The 13346-nt window shown below is 61.8% G+C and overlaps 3 protein-coding genes across 17 annotated transcripts in view; 1 reads left to right on the top strand and 2 right to left on the bottom strand.

Moving 5' to 3' along the window:
• Positions 1-2181: 2181 nt before the first annotated feature.
• PIPOX (pipecolic acid and sarcosine oxidase) lies at positions 2182-5452 on the top strand. The gene is made up of 8 exons (XM_056358849.1): positions 2182-2334; positions 2804-2952; positions 3396-3597; positions 3678-3860; positions 3923-4075; positions 4141-4299; positions 4448-4523; positions 4620-5452. Exons 1-8 carry the CDS (start codon positions 2209-2211, stop codon positions 4748-4750), a joined length of 1179 nt encoding a protein of 392 aa, XP_056214824.1. The 5' UTR covers positions 2182-2208; the 3' UTR covers positions 4751-5452.
• A 557-nt stretch (positions 5453-6009) lies between these two features.
• The window catches only part of MYO18A (myosin XVIIIA), a 38833-nt gene continuing 31496 nt past the window's right edge, over positions 6010-13346 (bottom strand). For 12 of the 15 annotated variants that reach the window (XM_056352626.1, XM_056352712.1, XM_056352882.1 and 9 more), the window contains 5 exons: positions 13103-13288; positions 12880-13019; positions 11715-11759; positions 10016-10138; positions 6010-6689 (listed from right to left, as the gene is read on the bottom strand). In XM_056352626.1, coding sequence (XP_056208601.1) covers positions 6551-6689; positions 10016-10138; positions 11715-11759; positions 12880-13019; positions 13103-13288 — 633 coding nt within the window. In that variant the 3' untranslated portion in view covers positions 6010-6550. The remainder of the gene's footprint in view (positions 6690-10015; positions 10139-11714; positions 11760-12879; positions 13020-13102; positions 13289-13346) is intronic. The other 3 variants (XM_056352801.1, XM_056353730.1, XM_056353826.1) reach the window with 1 other exon arrangement.
• On the bottom strand, positions 6696-10006 carry LOC130158169 (NF-kappa-B-activating protein-like). Its single transcript, XM_056358727.1, has one exon. It carries the CDS (start codon positions 9206-9208, stop codon positions 7916-7918), a length of 1293 nt encoding a protein of 430 aa, XP_056214702.1. The 5' UTR covers positions 9209-10006; the 3' UTR covers positions 6696-7915.

Genomic DNA, 13346 nt, shown 5'->3' with positions numbered 1-13346 from the left:
GCAGTGGGTGCAACAAGCAAACAAGCTCAGCTTGCTGCTTGCTGAGCTCTGCCCAGCCTTGGCCAAAGCTCCTCATTCCCAGTTTCTCCAGCCCCACATGGATGTGAGCCAGGGTGGCTCCCACAGCCTGCGCCAGGCTGTTCCCCAAACCCCTGTCACCCCCCGGTGCCGGTGCCAACCCTGAGCGCTCTCATCCATCGCCCAGCCCACACAGGGAATACTTCATTTTTACTGTGCTCTCGGCACAGCTCTCCTGACCTGTGCCGGCTGCTTTGGGAAATGGATTTCTCGCTGCCACGAGCATTGCCTCTGGTTAATTTAGACCCAGGTCAAGAGGATGATGGAGACCAGGTGCTCTCTACCCAGCGTAGGGCTGGGGGGGCATCCCAAAAATTCACCCCAAGGCAAGATGAGCCCATGCAGCTGCTTTTTGGGGTCTGGGGGTGCAGACCTCCCCGATGCCTGGGATCAGCTCTGGTTGGGGTCATCCATGGCATGAAAGCGATGGCTTGGGGGTCCCACAGAGCCTTGGGGATGGTCACCAGTGCTGTCCCACCCACCTGGGCACAGCCATCCCCCTCCAGAACCAGCAACCATCCCTGTAACCCACCAGCAGCCTCCCCGGCTCTGTAGCAGCACGAGCAAGGCTTTTCCAGCCCGATCTATTAACAAGCCGTTAAGGGGAGAGGAGTTCATTTTTGCCATTTAACATTTCACGGATAATTAATTATTCTTCATCTTCCCAGCAAAAAAGGAAGAGCAGGTAGAGGGGCTGTTCAAAGCAAAAAAAAAGCAAGCTGAAACCCGGGGAAAGTGGTGAATTATTTGTAACATCAAAGGTGAGGGAGGATGTGCTGATTTAATGGGGCAGCACACGGTGCAGAGCCCTGGGCATCACAGCGACGCTAAGACCGGTGCCCACTAGTTGCATTAGTGGTCCTGGCAGCGGCGTGGGTGAGCGGCCTGAGGGGGAGCCTGGTCCTTGCCTGTGCCCCCCGTCTACCTCCCCTCACCTCCCCATCACTGTTAGCTGCCAGCTCTGCCTTTGCATGATGCCAGGGTGTCCCCGTGACCCAGCTGGGGGGACACGTTGGGGGGGCCTGGAAATCCCCACTGGGGGCGTCCTATGCTCCCCAATGCTTCATCCATCACTGGAGGCAAGCAGCAAAATAAATAATGATATTTAACATTTCATAATAACGACAATTAACCAGTAAATAATGCCTTTTACACCATGAAAGCCAGAGTAAATTAATTCCCCTAATTAGCTGTCAGGCGGCACAGGGCAGTGGCGGCAACGGGCAAAACTGGCAGACTGCATTATCCCCCCCCCAGGCATCGCTGAGTGTCCCCAAACCCCGAATCACATCCCAGAATTTTGCAGGCTTGCAAAATCCACCACCACCAGTGGAACATGGGGCTCCGCATCACATCCCAGCTGCTCTGGCGAGCCCTAAATCACGCCTATCTCCTGTTAAAAAAAAATAACAACAACAACAAAAGATGGCAACAAAATAGTTTATGGCCATAATAAATTGTGCCAGAGTTAAAAAAAACAAAAACCAAACAACCCTACCTTGAAGCCAGCGGCGGGTTTCCCATTGGCACACAAAAATGGGAGCGTTCCTGAGCCCCTGTCCCGCCGCAGTCAGAGCCGGCAGTGACTGGGGGGGAGGGAAAGGGGGGTTTATTTGGAACAATTTTCCATCCCGTTTATCCCACCCACTCACGCTGATCTTACTGGCAGGGCTGGGGGGACCCCGCTGCAGTGGGGGTGATGGTGGTGGAGGATGCGGTGCTCTGGGGGGGGCTGGGCTGGGGGGCTGGTGCTGGTGGTCCCTGTGCTGTGCTGGGGCCAGGGCTTGCCGTGTGCCAAGGTGGGATCCTAACACCCATCGGGTGATGTGGGGGTGGCTGTGGAAGGAGGGGGCAGCCCCCCCACGCTGCCGGCTGTGCCATCGCTGCCGGACGAGCTGCCTTCCTTGGCAGGACCGGGTGCTGGCATCAGTGGGGGAGTGGGGGTGCTCCTGCCCGGCCAGCGCTGAGGCGTGGGAAGGATGTGGCCCCCGCATGCCCCTGCTGTCCCCATGGGGCTGGAGGGCAGCCAAGGCTCCGCCATCCGCTCGGACCGGCTGGACTCTGCCCTGTCCCTCCCCTTGGCTCAGCTCCTGGCTGCTTGCAGGGATAAGGACAGGGACAGGGACAGACATGGCTGCCACCAGCCAGCCCCACCAGGCCACCTACGATGCCATTGTCATCGGAGCCGGCATCCAGGGCTCCTTCGCTGCCTACCACCTGGCCCAGCGCCACAGGAACACCCTCCTGCTGGAGCAGGTACCAGTGTCCCCAGCCCTGCCATGTCCCCGGCCCTGTTGTGTCCCCATCCCATTGTGTCCCCATCCTTGATGTGCTGGGGTGGGTACCTGCAGACCTGGCTGCCTTCTGCCATGGCACAGAGCGGAGCCATCGCTGGCACCCCTGGTCCCTAGTGCCAGCACCCCTGTGTCCCCAGTGCCAGGACCCTCACATCCCCAGCGCCAGGACCCTCACGTCCCCGGTGCCAGCACTCCCGTGTCCCCAGCACCAGGACATTCACATCCCCAGTGCCAGGACCCTCACATTCCCAGTGCCAGCACTCCCGTGTCCCCAGCACCAGGACCCCATTTCCTGCTGTGTCCCAGCGCCGTGGCCGGCAGGGCAGGCTGTGTCCCCAGGTGCCTGCTGTGGCACAGCACCGATGCATGTGGGGCCCAGCGGGGTTGGCAGCAGGCGCAGTCACCCCCACATCCCCCGTGTCCCACAGTTCATCCTGCCCCACTCGCGGGGCAGCTCGCACGGGCAGAGCCGCATCACCTGCAGCGCCTACCCCCGCGTGCCCTACGCCCGCATGATGCCCGACTGCTTCCACCTCTGGCAGCGGCTGGAGGCTGAGGCTGGCATCAGCCTCTACAGGTGACGGGGACAGGGACGCAGCCCCCACCGGGCACCGTCCCCTCCCCGCGGGGCTGGGCTGGGGGCTGTGGCTGCTGCCCTGGTGGGATGCAGCACTGGGCAGGATGAGGCCACTCTGGCAGGCAGCTGCTCTTGGTGATTTATGTGGCTCAGTAAAGGAAGCGCCGTTAAGGAAATGAGCATCTAAACAAATCTTTGCTGCCAGGGTCAGGGCTGATGGCACTTGCTGTAATTAGGGGGGGGGGGCAAAGCATGATGCCAGTGTTCAGACCCTCTGCATGCACCACCCCACGTGCCCTGCCCGTATCACCCAGCACCCCATCCCAGCACATCCTGAGCATCACCGGTGCTGCTGTGCCTCAGTTTCCCCCAGAGGCAAAGCAAGGGGTGGGTTTGCACAGGAAAGGGGAGCAGGGGGAGCTGACATGGCTGGTGGGATGCAGGCGAACGGGGCTGGTGGTGCTGGGGCCAGCGGGCAACCCGGAGCTGGAGAGCTGCCGGCGCAGCCTGGGTGCCGACCAGGTCCTTGACACCGTGACGCTGGCCTGGCGCTTTCCTGGCCTGCAGCTCCACGCTGGTGAGGTGGCTTTGTGGGACCACACCGGCGGGGTGCTCTTCGCTGACCGGGCACTGCGGGCAGTGCAGGTGGGTGCTGCTGAGGGGATGGGATGGGGGTGTCCCCTGGCTCTGTTCCCACAGACCCTCCTGTCACCATCCTCACCCAGGAGGTCTTTTGCCGGCACGGGGGGACCCTGCGGGATGGGGAGAAGGTGCTGCACATTGAACCCGGGGCTGTGCTCACCATCACCACCACCACTGGGGTGTACCGAGCCCCCCGGCTCATCATCGCGGCTGGAGCCTGGACCAGTGACCTTGTGGCACCCCTGGGTCTCTGCCTGCCGCTGCAGGTAAGGGTTGGTGGCACCGTGGGGTGGGGTGGCCGCGGCCGGAGCTAACGTGGTGACCCCAGCCCCTGCGCATCGACGTCTGCTACTGGAAGGAGAAGGACCCCGCAAGCCCCAGTGCAGGCCGGGCTGGTCCCTGCTTCATAACCCTGGGGCTGCCCCAAGCCCCCCGCAGCATCTACGGGCTGCCAGCACTCGAGTACCCGGGGCTGGTGAAGGTGAGCAGGGCACGGTGGTGGTGGGGGACCCCCTGGCCAGCCTGCCCTGACCAGCTCTCCCCCAGGTGTGCTACCATCACGGCAGCCCCGCTGACCCTGAAGAGCGGGACCGGGCTCCCCCGGGTGCCCCCCACCCCTACGTCACCCTCCTGAGCAACTTCATCAGCAGTTACCTGCCCAGGCTGGAGCCCCAGCCGGCCGTGGTGGAGACCTGCCTCTACACGGTGAGACCTCCCCTCGGGAGCAGGACCCATCTGCCCAGGGTCTGAACCCCTCCCCCACCCCAGGGTCGATCCTGCCATCCCTTCCCCCCCCGAACCGTGGGTCCAGGAGAGGACCCCTGGCCACAGCCTCACCCCACGGCTCCCCCAGAACACCCCAGATGAAGATTTTATCCTGGACAGGCACCCCAAGTTCAGCAACATCATCATTGGGGCTGGCTTCTCAGGTAGGTGAGGTCACCCCACTCCCCCAGCTTGGCCCCCCAGAGCTGGCCAGGGCCATGGGGGTGGCTGGGTCCCCCACGCCACCATCCTCCCCACAGGCCATGGGTTCAAGCTGGCACCAGTGGTGGGGAAGCTGCTGTGCGAGCTGAGCCTGGGCGAGGAGCCATCCCACAGCACGGCCCCCTTCGCCATCACCCGCTTCCCCGGTGTGCTCCGGGCTGCACTGTAGGTGCCATGCCCACACAGCATTGCACTGGCCTGCAGCTGTCCCTGCATCCCTGTGTCCTTGCACACCAGTGTGCCGGCATCCCCACATCCCTGCATCCCCATGTATCATCACGCCCCTCCATCCTGGTGTCCCAACATGCTGCACAGCCCAGCTACGCTGCATCCTCACACTCCAGCATCCCAGCACACAGCACCCTGGCACTCCCCCATCCCAGCAGCCCTCTGTCTGTGCACCCCAGCACCCTTCCATCACCACATCCCAGCACCCTTGCATTCCCATACCCCTGCATCCCAGCATCCCTCCATCCCCATATCCCAGCTCTTTTGCATCCCTGTACCACTGCACCCTGGATCCTGACAAGCCAGCATCCCCCCACACCAGCATCATGGTACTCAGCACCCCTGCATCCCCATGTCTTGCTATCCTGCATCCCTCCATCCCCACATCCCAGCACCCCAGCACACTGCCTCCCCACATCCCAGCATCCCTGTATCCCTGCATCCCGGCATCCCTCATGCCGCGCAGTGCCAAGCAGTCTCTACTGAGCACCCGCTCCCTGGAAACAAATTAAGGAGCTTTGTCAGCTTCATGAAGATGGAGCTGGAACAGCGTGGAGAGACACACTTGCTTAGGAGTCAAGTTAAATGTTTTAATGTTAAATGTGCCATTTTATTATCATTAGATCGCTCCCACTTAATGAAAGCGCATTAGCGCAGCGTGGCTTTATGGCAGCGAGCGCTGAGCTCGGCCCATTTGTTTCAAAGAGACAGTGGGGAAAGGGATCGAATGACCTGGTTTGCAGGGTGCCAGGGGTGCGGGGGGTCCTGGGGGTGCAGGGGATCCCTGGGGCTGGGGGGTGTGGGCAGGGGGCATCACCCAGCACTGGCCTGCGGGTGCTGGAGCCGAGGCCAAGCCACATGCTGCGCAGGCAGCCAGCAATGCACATCACCATCTCCTCCGCGTTAAATAATTAACGCTGGCAGGCAGAGGGCTCCCATCCGCGCTGCTCATCTGCATATTTATGAAGATTGATAAATGATTCAGTGCCGGCACCCACGAGGGCCGTCTCCCCCCTTCCCTCCCTGTCACCCATGGGTGCAGCAGGCTCCAGGAAGGAGCCTGGCTTGGCCCTTCCATACAGTCCCACCTCCTCACCCGGGCTGGATCCATCCCACCAGACCCTGCTGCCATGCAACACCCCCTCCAAACGCAGTGACACACCCCCCCCCCCCCCCACGTGGAGCAGGCAGCAGCCGGTGTCACCAGCCAGAAATGACGTTTATTTTCATACTGAAAGTAAAGGGGGTAGGGGGGGGGCGCACAGCTGGGCTAGTGCAAAACAACCAGGCAGGGGTGGGGGGCCTGGGTGGGGGCGACGACAACCCGGGTGGGCACGTGAAACCCCGTCCCCATGTCCCCTTCCCAGCTGCTGGGCGGCTGCTCCCCAGGGCCCGGCCAGCGAGAGACGTCTTTGGCTCAACTAAAAGGGGCTTAAGAGGATGGCGGGGTGCCTGGAGGAGGGGGGGGTGTTTAAGTTATAAAATAAGGAGCCAGCAGGCACTGAGGAATTAAACCCAGGGTGCCGGAGCTGCTGGCTCTGCCGCCGAGGACAGACGGGAGGTGGGAGGGTGGGGGTGGCATGGGGGCTGCAGCCAGCGAGCCGGCCGGGCTGCTCCCCCCAAAAGGCCGAGGCTGGGGGGTGGCTGCGTGTGTCCCCCCCCCGTGCAGAAGAAATACCGGCTGCCCGGGGTGGCCCCGTGGAGCTGAGTGTTTCTGTGGTGATGGGAAATGGTGGGGGGGCTAGGCAGGGGTCTCGGTGGCCCGGCTGTCTGCCTCGCTGGCGCTGGGGGAGCTGTGGGAGTAGCGGCGTGTGCTTTCCCCGGTGTCCTGCTCCTCGTCCCATCTGTCGTAGGTGAAGGTGTGCCGGGAGCTGGGGGGGCTGTGTGGGAGAGAGCAGGGTTAGTGGGGGGCAGGGGGGTCTCCACGCCCCCAGCGTGCTGCAGTGCCACTGCCAGGCACATGGCCCCTCCGGCTGCACCGGGAGCCATGGTGAGCCGGTGCTGGCAGCCCACTGGATGGAGCCTCCATAGCCAATATATTATTTCTGAGATATTTGGGACATGCTCCACTGCCCGGGTCGAGGCGCTGCTCCGCGGTGGAGCTGAGCCTGCCTGGGAGATGCCACCCCATGGGCACCCAGCACCACCAGCTCAAAGGCACATGGTCACGGGTGCAAACACCACTGCCCATGGGCATCACTGCTTGAGGGTCCTGGCTGCACCAGAGCCCACCATGGCTGGGTGCTGGGGGGGTTTCTCCCCCTGCAACCCCACGACGCCTTCCCTGGCCCTGACAGGCAGCAGGCAGCCCGACTGTGACATTTCCAAAAGGCTTTTTTTCCTTCCTCCGGCCTTTCTGCTATTCGAACAGTTGGAAAGGATCGAACCCACTCTGAAATCGCTGCCAGCGAGCCTGGGTGCACCCTCTCCTCTGCCATCGAACAGGGTGCTGAGCCCCAGAGCCCAGCAGGGTGAGGGTGCTGGCACCCTGACTCCCCGGCACAGGCACCGACACGGAGCAGGGCAGCAGGATGCGGCCGCCCTGAGAAACACCTCCGAGCCCCAACTGCCCACCCAACCTCCTCCTGTGGGTGCTGCCCCCTCCGCGCTCACACACTGCAGCAAGTGCTTGTTAGTACTCGTCCCGCTCCTCCTCGCCACCCTCGGGACCCACTGCCGCCCCCGGGGTGGCAAATGCCCCGGGGCAAGCAGGGATGCTGTGCTGCCCAGAGAGCCCTTGAATTTCCTGAAGGAATAAATTCAGCTGCATCCCGACCGGTGGCTGGGGAGCCAGGAAGAGATTAGAGCTTCCCGGTGTCCCGTGTGTTGCAGCCGCTAATTCCGAACATGCTGCATCTTGGCAGCACGGGCAGCTGCTGGTCCCACTGCGGCCATGCCGGGGATGCTCCCCACAGCCGGAGATGCGTCGAGGATGCCCTGCAGCACCCCAAAAGCAGGGCTGCTGTGGGTGCAGCGGGGTGCCCCATCCTGGGGTGCCCGGCGGAGGTGGGCTCCGTGCCTGGAGCCAGGCGAGGGTTAGGGTGGGTGGTTAGTGGCACACGGGGAGGTTCATGCTGCACGGCACACACTGCTCCCACCTCCTGCCTCAATCGCTCTCGGGCCGGTACAGGTACTTCATCATCAGGCTGTCGACCTGCTTCTTCCGTTGCTTCTCCTCTTTCTTGCCACGGCTGGGACGTACCGGCTCCTCGCCCCCCGCTGACCGCGGGCCCTTCTTGACACTGGAGGTGCTGCGGTAGGAGCTGGTGGAGCCGGAGGAGGAATCGGAGGAGGAATCTGAGTCGGATGATGACTGCTGCTTCTTCTTCTTCTTGGATTTCTTCTTGGCCTTCTTGGATTTCTTCTTGGTGCTCTTCTTTTTCCGCTCCTCCTCTTCCTCAGAGGAGCCTGAGCTGCTGCGGTGCCGGCAGGTGTGCCAGGAGAAGTCAAGGGCGGATGCAGAGCGGCGGAGGCTGCCGAGCGGGTGGTCAGCAGCGCCCAGGGGGGCCGCGCTCCGTGTGCTCCGTGTGCTCCGCACACTCCGGCCATCATCCCCCGAGTCGGCCTCGGGGCTGGAGCAGCCCCCGGCCCGCGGTGTGCGGTAGCTCAGCACCTCTTGGATGGCAGCTTCCAAGTCGGGGTCGAGGTAGGAGCGGTGCCCCACGGGCTGGGCGTCCCTGGGACCCCCGTCCTCGGAGGCAGCGCTGCGGGGCCGGGGGGGCACAGAGAAGCTGCGCCCCAGGGTGTGCTGCCCACGGGACCCCTCGTCTGCCTCTTCCAGGTGGCTGCGGGCCAGGGAGAGCCGCGACTCGGGGCGACCCTCAGGCCCCCCACGCCGGCTCCGCAAGCTCCCGGGGCTGGAGAGGGCGAAGCTCAGCACTGAGCACCTCTCGTCCCCCTCGTCCCCGTCCTCCAGCCCGCGCCAGGAGGCGGAGGAGGCCCTGCTCACCGGGGCAGAGGCGACGGAGGCTTTCTCACCATCGGCAGCCGAGAGGGACCAACGCTTGCCCAGCCCTTGGCGAGCCCGGCCGCTGGCATCGGCGAAGGCACGGGCGATGATGGCTGCCTGGTCCTCGGGCTCACCGCCCCGGGCCGCCCTGCGGGCAGCACGCTCAGGGGAAGGTGGTCGCTCGCCAAGCGCACTGAAGAGCGTCTGCTCATCCCCGCGGCCGCCTATGGAGTCCTTGAGGCTTGGCCGCTTCCTATAGCTGAGGCAGCTCAACACCGACACCGGGCGCTCCTCGCCCTCGGGACCTTCCGGCGGGGCTGACCTGTGCCGGTGGCACCGTGGCCCCCGCATGTACCAGGGAGACAAGAAAGAGATGGAGATGAGCGGGCGGGGGGGGGGCAGTGCATCGGCGAGGCAGCCTCGGTAATTTGCGTCAGCGGGAAATAGCATCGTGGAAAAATGTCATGTAAATGGGGGAATTGTTCTAGCCCAGCTCTTTGATTCCCCTTTAAAGTGTTGTGTTCAATTTATTTCATTGTCGGCTACCTGGACTGCATTTGATTCCTGACTTCAGAAAAGGTGGAATTATCTCCAATAACAAAATGTTTTACATCTGCACCGTTGAATAAATTAAACCAATTAACAAAAACTGGCTCAGATTTTTTTCTCCCTGCTTGGCAGAGCTGGGGGGAGGGTAGCCCCCTGGGAGTCCTGGAGCCTTGCTAGAAAAACGGGTTTGGATCAAAGCAATCTGTGCTCAGCAGGTGAGAGCTCAGCGTTGTGCCATGGGGGCACCTGGGCATGTCCCCCCCTCTGCTGGGGGCTGTGTGGGCAGCCAGTGTTTGCCGAGAGGTGTAGGGAGGGATGTGGTGGGGCTGCAAATGAGGGGAGGATGGAGTGGGGATTCAGCCTGGGATGATGCACAGGGCTAGAGCTCCCTGCCACAAACCCTGGGGAGGCAGGCAGGGTGGGGGCTGCAGACACCCCTGCGCCTCCAGGCTGGGTCTCGGTGCTGCAGTGGGTGGGATGATGGGGAGGGGGACCAGGGAGGTCCCCCTGGGTGAAGGACATGTGTCCCTAATGGATATCAAGCCGCTCGCCAGCATTAACCCTTTCCTGGCCAGCCACACAAGAACGGGGTGGGAGCATGGCACCGTGTGCCACATCCCATGGGTGCCCACCCCACAGCCTGGCCATCTGCCGGCACAGCTCACCCTGTCCTCTGCCAGCCAGCCCCGTGCCCAGTCCTGCACCCACCTGCTGCCCTTCAGGCTGCCATCATCCGAGAGCGCTTTGGAGGAGCCTTTGTTCTTGGAGAGCCAGGACTTCACCCCGTCCACACGGTCCTCCAGCTCTGAGTCCACGTCCGAGTCACCATCACTGCCAGAAGCGTGGGTCAGGGTGGGAGAAAGAAATAAGTGAGCATGGGGCAGTGAGATTTTGGGTGCTGGAGGGGCAAAATTGCGCTGGTGGGCGCTGAACCACCCCAGCATCCACTGCCTGTGTACCCTGACATGGGCAAAGCACCATCCCACGGTCCTGCTCCACCTCTCGGGGCACAACCTGTATGCGTACAGCTCAACCTTGCATGCTAGGGGCTCCCCGAAGCACAGCTGTGCCACGCACTCCCTGAACCCCCAAACCATGCCCCTGCGCAGCCGAGGGGCTCCTGCACGCTCTGCCCAGCATCCCCCCATGCCGCTGCATGGCTGGAGAGGTAAGACAGCAGGGCCGGCATCAGGGCAGCGAGGGGCAGCAGGCAGGGCATGGCTCCAGAAACAGGAGATTTCCAGCTCCGGGGCTGGGAAGGAAATGAGTGGGTTCATTTTATAGGCCACCATCAAGTGCAAAATTACAGCAAGGAAGAGCAATGTTGATGGCCCTGGGTAAACAGGAGTTTAGCAGGCAGAACAGAAATGACTCCGGCAAGGCAGGCACAGGAGTGCAGCGGACAGATTTACAGCCCTGCCATGCCGGAGAGCCCCTGATTTACGTCCCGGTGTAAAAAAAGCCCTATCTGGCTTAAACCATCTAATTTATAACGGCTGTTCGTAACCATATTGATTGCCTTTAGAAAGAAGGTGCTGTATGCATTGCAAAATCCATTCCTCCACGTTAAAAGCATCCTTGCATAAATCTCCCTTAATACCTAACTGCTTACTGCTTTCATTAGGGTTATGGCAGTACCGGCGGGATCTATAAGGAAATCGAAGCGGCACAGCCCCCTCTCTCCCCACCCTGCCGCCGGCCGGCGAGAGGCAAGGGCTCCCACTGAGCTGCTGCCGGGGAAGGAATATATCATATGATCTTAAACGGCCGTTTTATCCACCCGGCTTTGGGCTTATTCCCTGCCCGGGGACAGCAGCAGACAGCACAGGGGACAGGCTGGGATAGACCCTGTATACGAATCCTCCTTGTTAAATTCAAAGCAACGAGCTGCACTCCATCACGTGCGTCTCCCTCCCCTGCAAATACATCCAGGCAACGCTCAGCTTGGGAAAAAAAAACACAACAAAACCACAACAAAAACCCACAAAATGACAACAAAAAAACCCCCAGCGAGCCCCGTAAACAAACTCTGGGGGCAGCTGAGGTTTTATAACCATCAGAATTAAACACCACGTCAAACACAATTTATGTCCGGGCGAGCGTGCCATTAGTTAAGCAGGACCCGGGTCGCGGGGGAGCGACCGTGGCAGGGGGATATTAATTGTGCTTGGCAGCGGGGCTCCATCACCGCCCCGTGCCGACACGCTCATCGTTAGCCATGGCAGAGCAACCCCCGCCAGCCCCAGCCTGGGGGCTCATCCCGTGCCCCCCCCATGGGATGCAGTTATGTGCCATGCCATGGATGCTGTTAGGGCATGCGGAGGTGGGCCAGTGGCATGCGGGACCCCGGCCCGTGGGGGTGAGGTAGGGGTTAGGGGAGGGGAGGAAGGAAAGAGAAGCTCCTCACAGTTTACTCTTTCTTTTCTGATACTTTGCCACCATGTCCTGCAAACTGGGAGGGGTTGGGGGGGTCGGAGGAGGGAGAAACACAACAGAAAGGAAATCAAATGAAAGGAAAAAAAAAAAAAGACAAAAAAAAAGACCAAGTGGGTGGGGAAATAATGGGGGGTAAATTAAATGGTGGGGGAGGGCCAGGGGAGGGAGGTGTGGCTGCCCTGCACCCCTGGCACAGGCCTGCACCCAGCATCCTGCACTGGATCCCATCATCCCAGGTCGGGTGCTGGAGCGTGTCCAGAGATGGACAATGGGGGTGGGGAAGGGTCTGGAGCACCAGTCTGATGGAGGGTGGCTGAGGGAGCTGGGGGCGGTTCAGCCTGGAGAAAAGGGGGCGCAGGGGGGACCCCACTCTACAGCTACTGAAAGGGGGCTGTAGCGAGGTGGGGGTTGGTCTCTTCTCCCAAGTAACAAGTGATGGGACAAGAGGAAACGGCCTCAAGTTGTGCCAGGGGAGGTTTAGATGGGATGTTGGGAAAAATGGCTTCACTGAAAGGGTTGTCAAGCCCTGGAACAGGCTGCCTGGGGAGGTGGAGTCACCACCGTAGGAGCTATGTAAAAGCCGCAGCCCTGGGGGACATGGGTCAGTGGTGGGCTTGGCCATGCCGGGTTAATGGGTGGACTTGATGATCTTAAAGGTCTTTTCCAACCTAAATGATTCTGTGATTCTATGATTCTGTCCTGGGCTGGGCTGGATCCCAGTGTCCCAGACCTCCTGCCAGCCTGTGCTGCCCTGGCTCCTGGGCCTCCCCGGGCTGTTTCCAGCCAGCCAGCACGGCACGGCTGCATTTCAGGCACCTCCACAAGCAGGTGAAGCTGCACGGGGGCTGTGGGTGGAGGGAGGGAGGGAGCCACAGATGCACGGACTGATGCACATGTGCACGGATGCACAATGCATGGATGGACGGATGCACGGGTGCATGGACAGATGCACATGTGCATGATGCACGGACGGACGGATGCACGTGTGCACAATGCATGGATGGACGGATGGACAGGCGGCGTTCTGCCAGGGCCAGGCAGAGCCGAGGGGTCCCCATGGCATTTCAGAAGTGGCAAGGAGAAGCGGTGAGCCCAGTGAGGTGCCTCGCGTGCGAGCCAGGCCCAGGCGCTTTCACCTGTTGATGAGGTCCTCGTTGCTGTCACTCTCCATCTCATCCTCGATGGCCGCCTGCAGGTCCCCGATGCGCTTGAAGGCCAGCTTCAGGTCTGACTGCAGGCTCTGGTTGGCAGCTTCCAGGCTCTCCAGGTCCATCTCCTGTGGGGAAGGAGCGGGGTGAGATGGATACCCTGGGGAAACCCCCCTGTCCCCCTGCCCAGACCCATCGCTGGGTGCCTCACCAGCTCGTGCTTCTTGCGGCTGGCCTCTGCCTCCTTCTTGGCCAGCTCACCCATCTCCTCCTTGACATCGCGGAGCTGTCGCTGCAGCCGCTTGTTCTGCTCCTTCTCCCGGTTCTCGGCGGCTGCGCGCTGATCTCGCTCCTCCGTCAGCTTCTCCATGTTCTCCTTCAGCCGCGTGGCCAGGCTCTGCGGAGCAGCGGGCACAGGGTCACCCCAGATCCCCCCTGGACCCCCCACCCTGCAA

The sequence above is a fragment of the Falco biarmicus genome, chromosome 1 (assembly GCF_023638135.1).
Source record: "Falco biarmicus isolate bFalBia1 chromosome 1, bFalBia1.pri, whole genome shotgun sequence".
Lineage (NCBI taxonomy): Eukaryota > Metazoa > Chordata > Aves > Falconiformes > Falconidae > Falco > Falco biarmicus.
The sequence above is the reverse complement of the archived record's forward strand: the minus strand, read 5'-3'. Positions and strand labels throughout refer to the sequence as shown.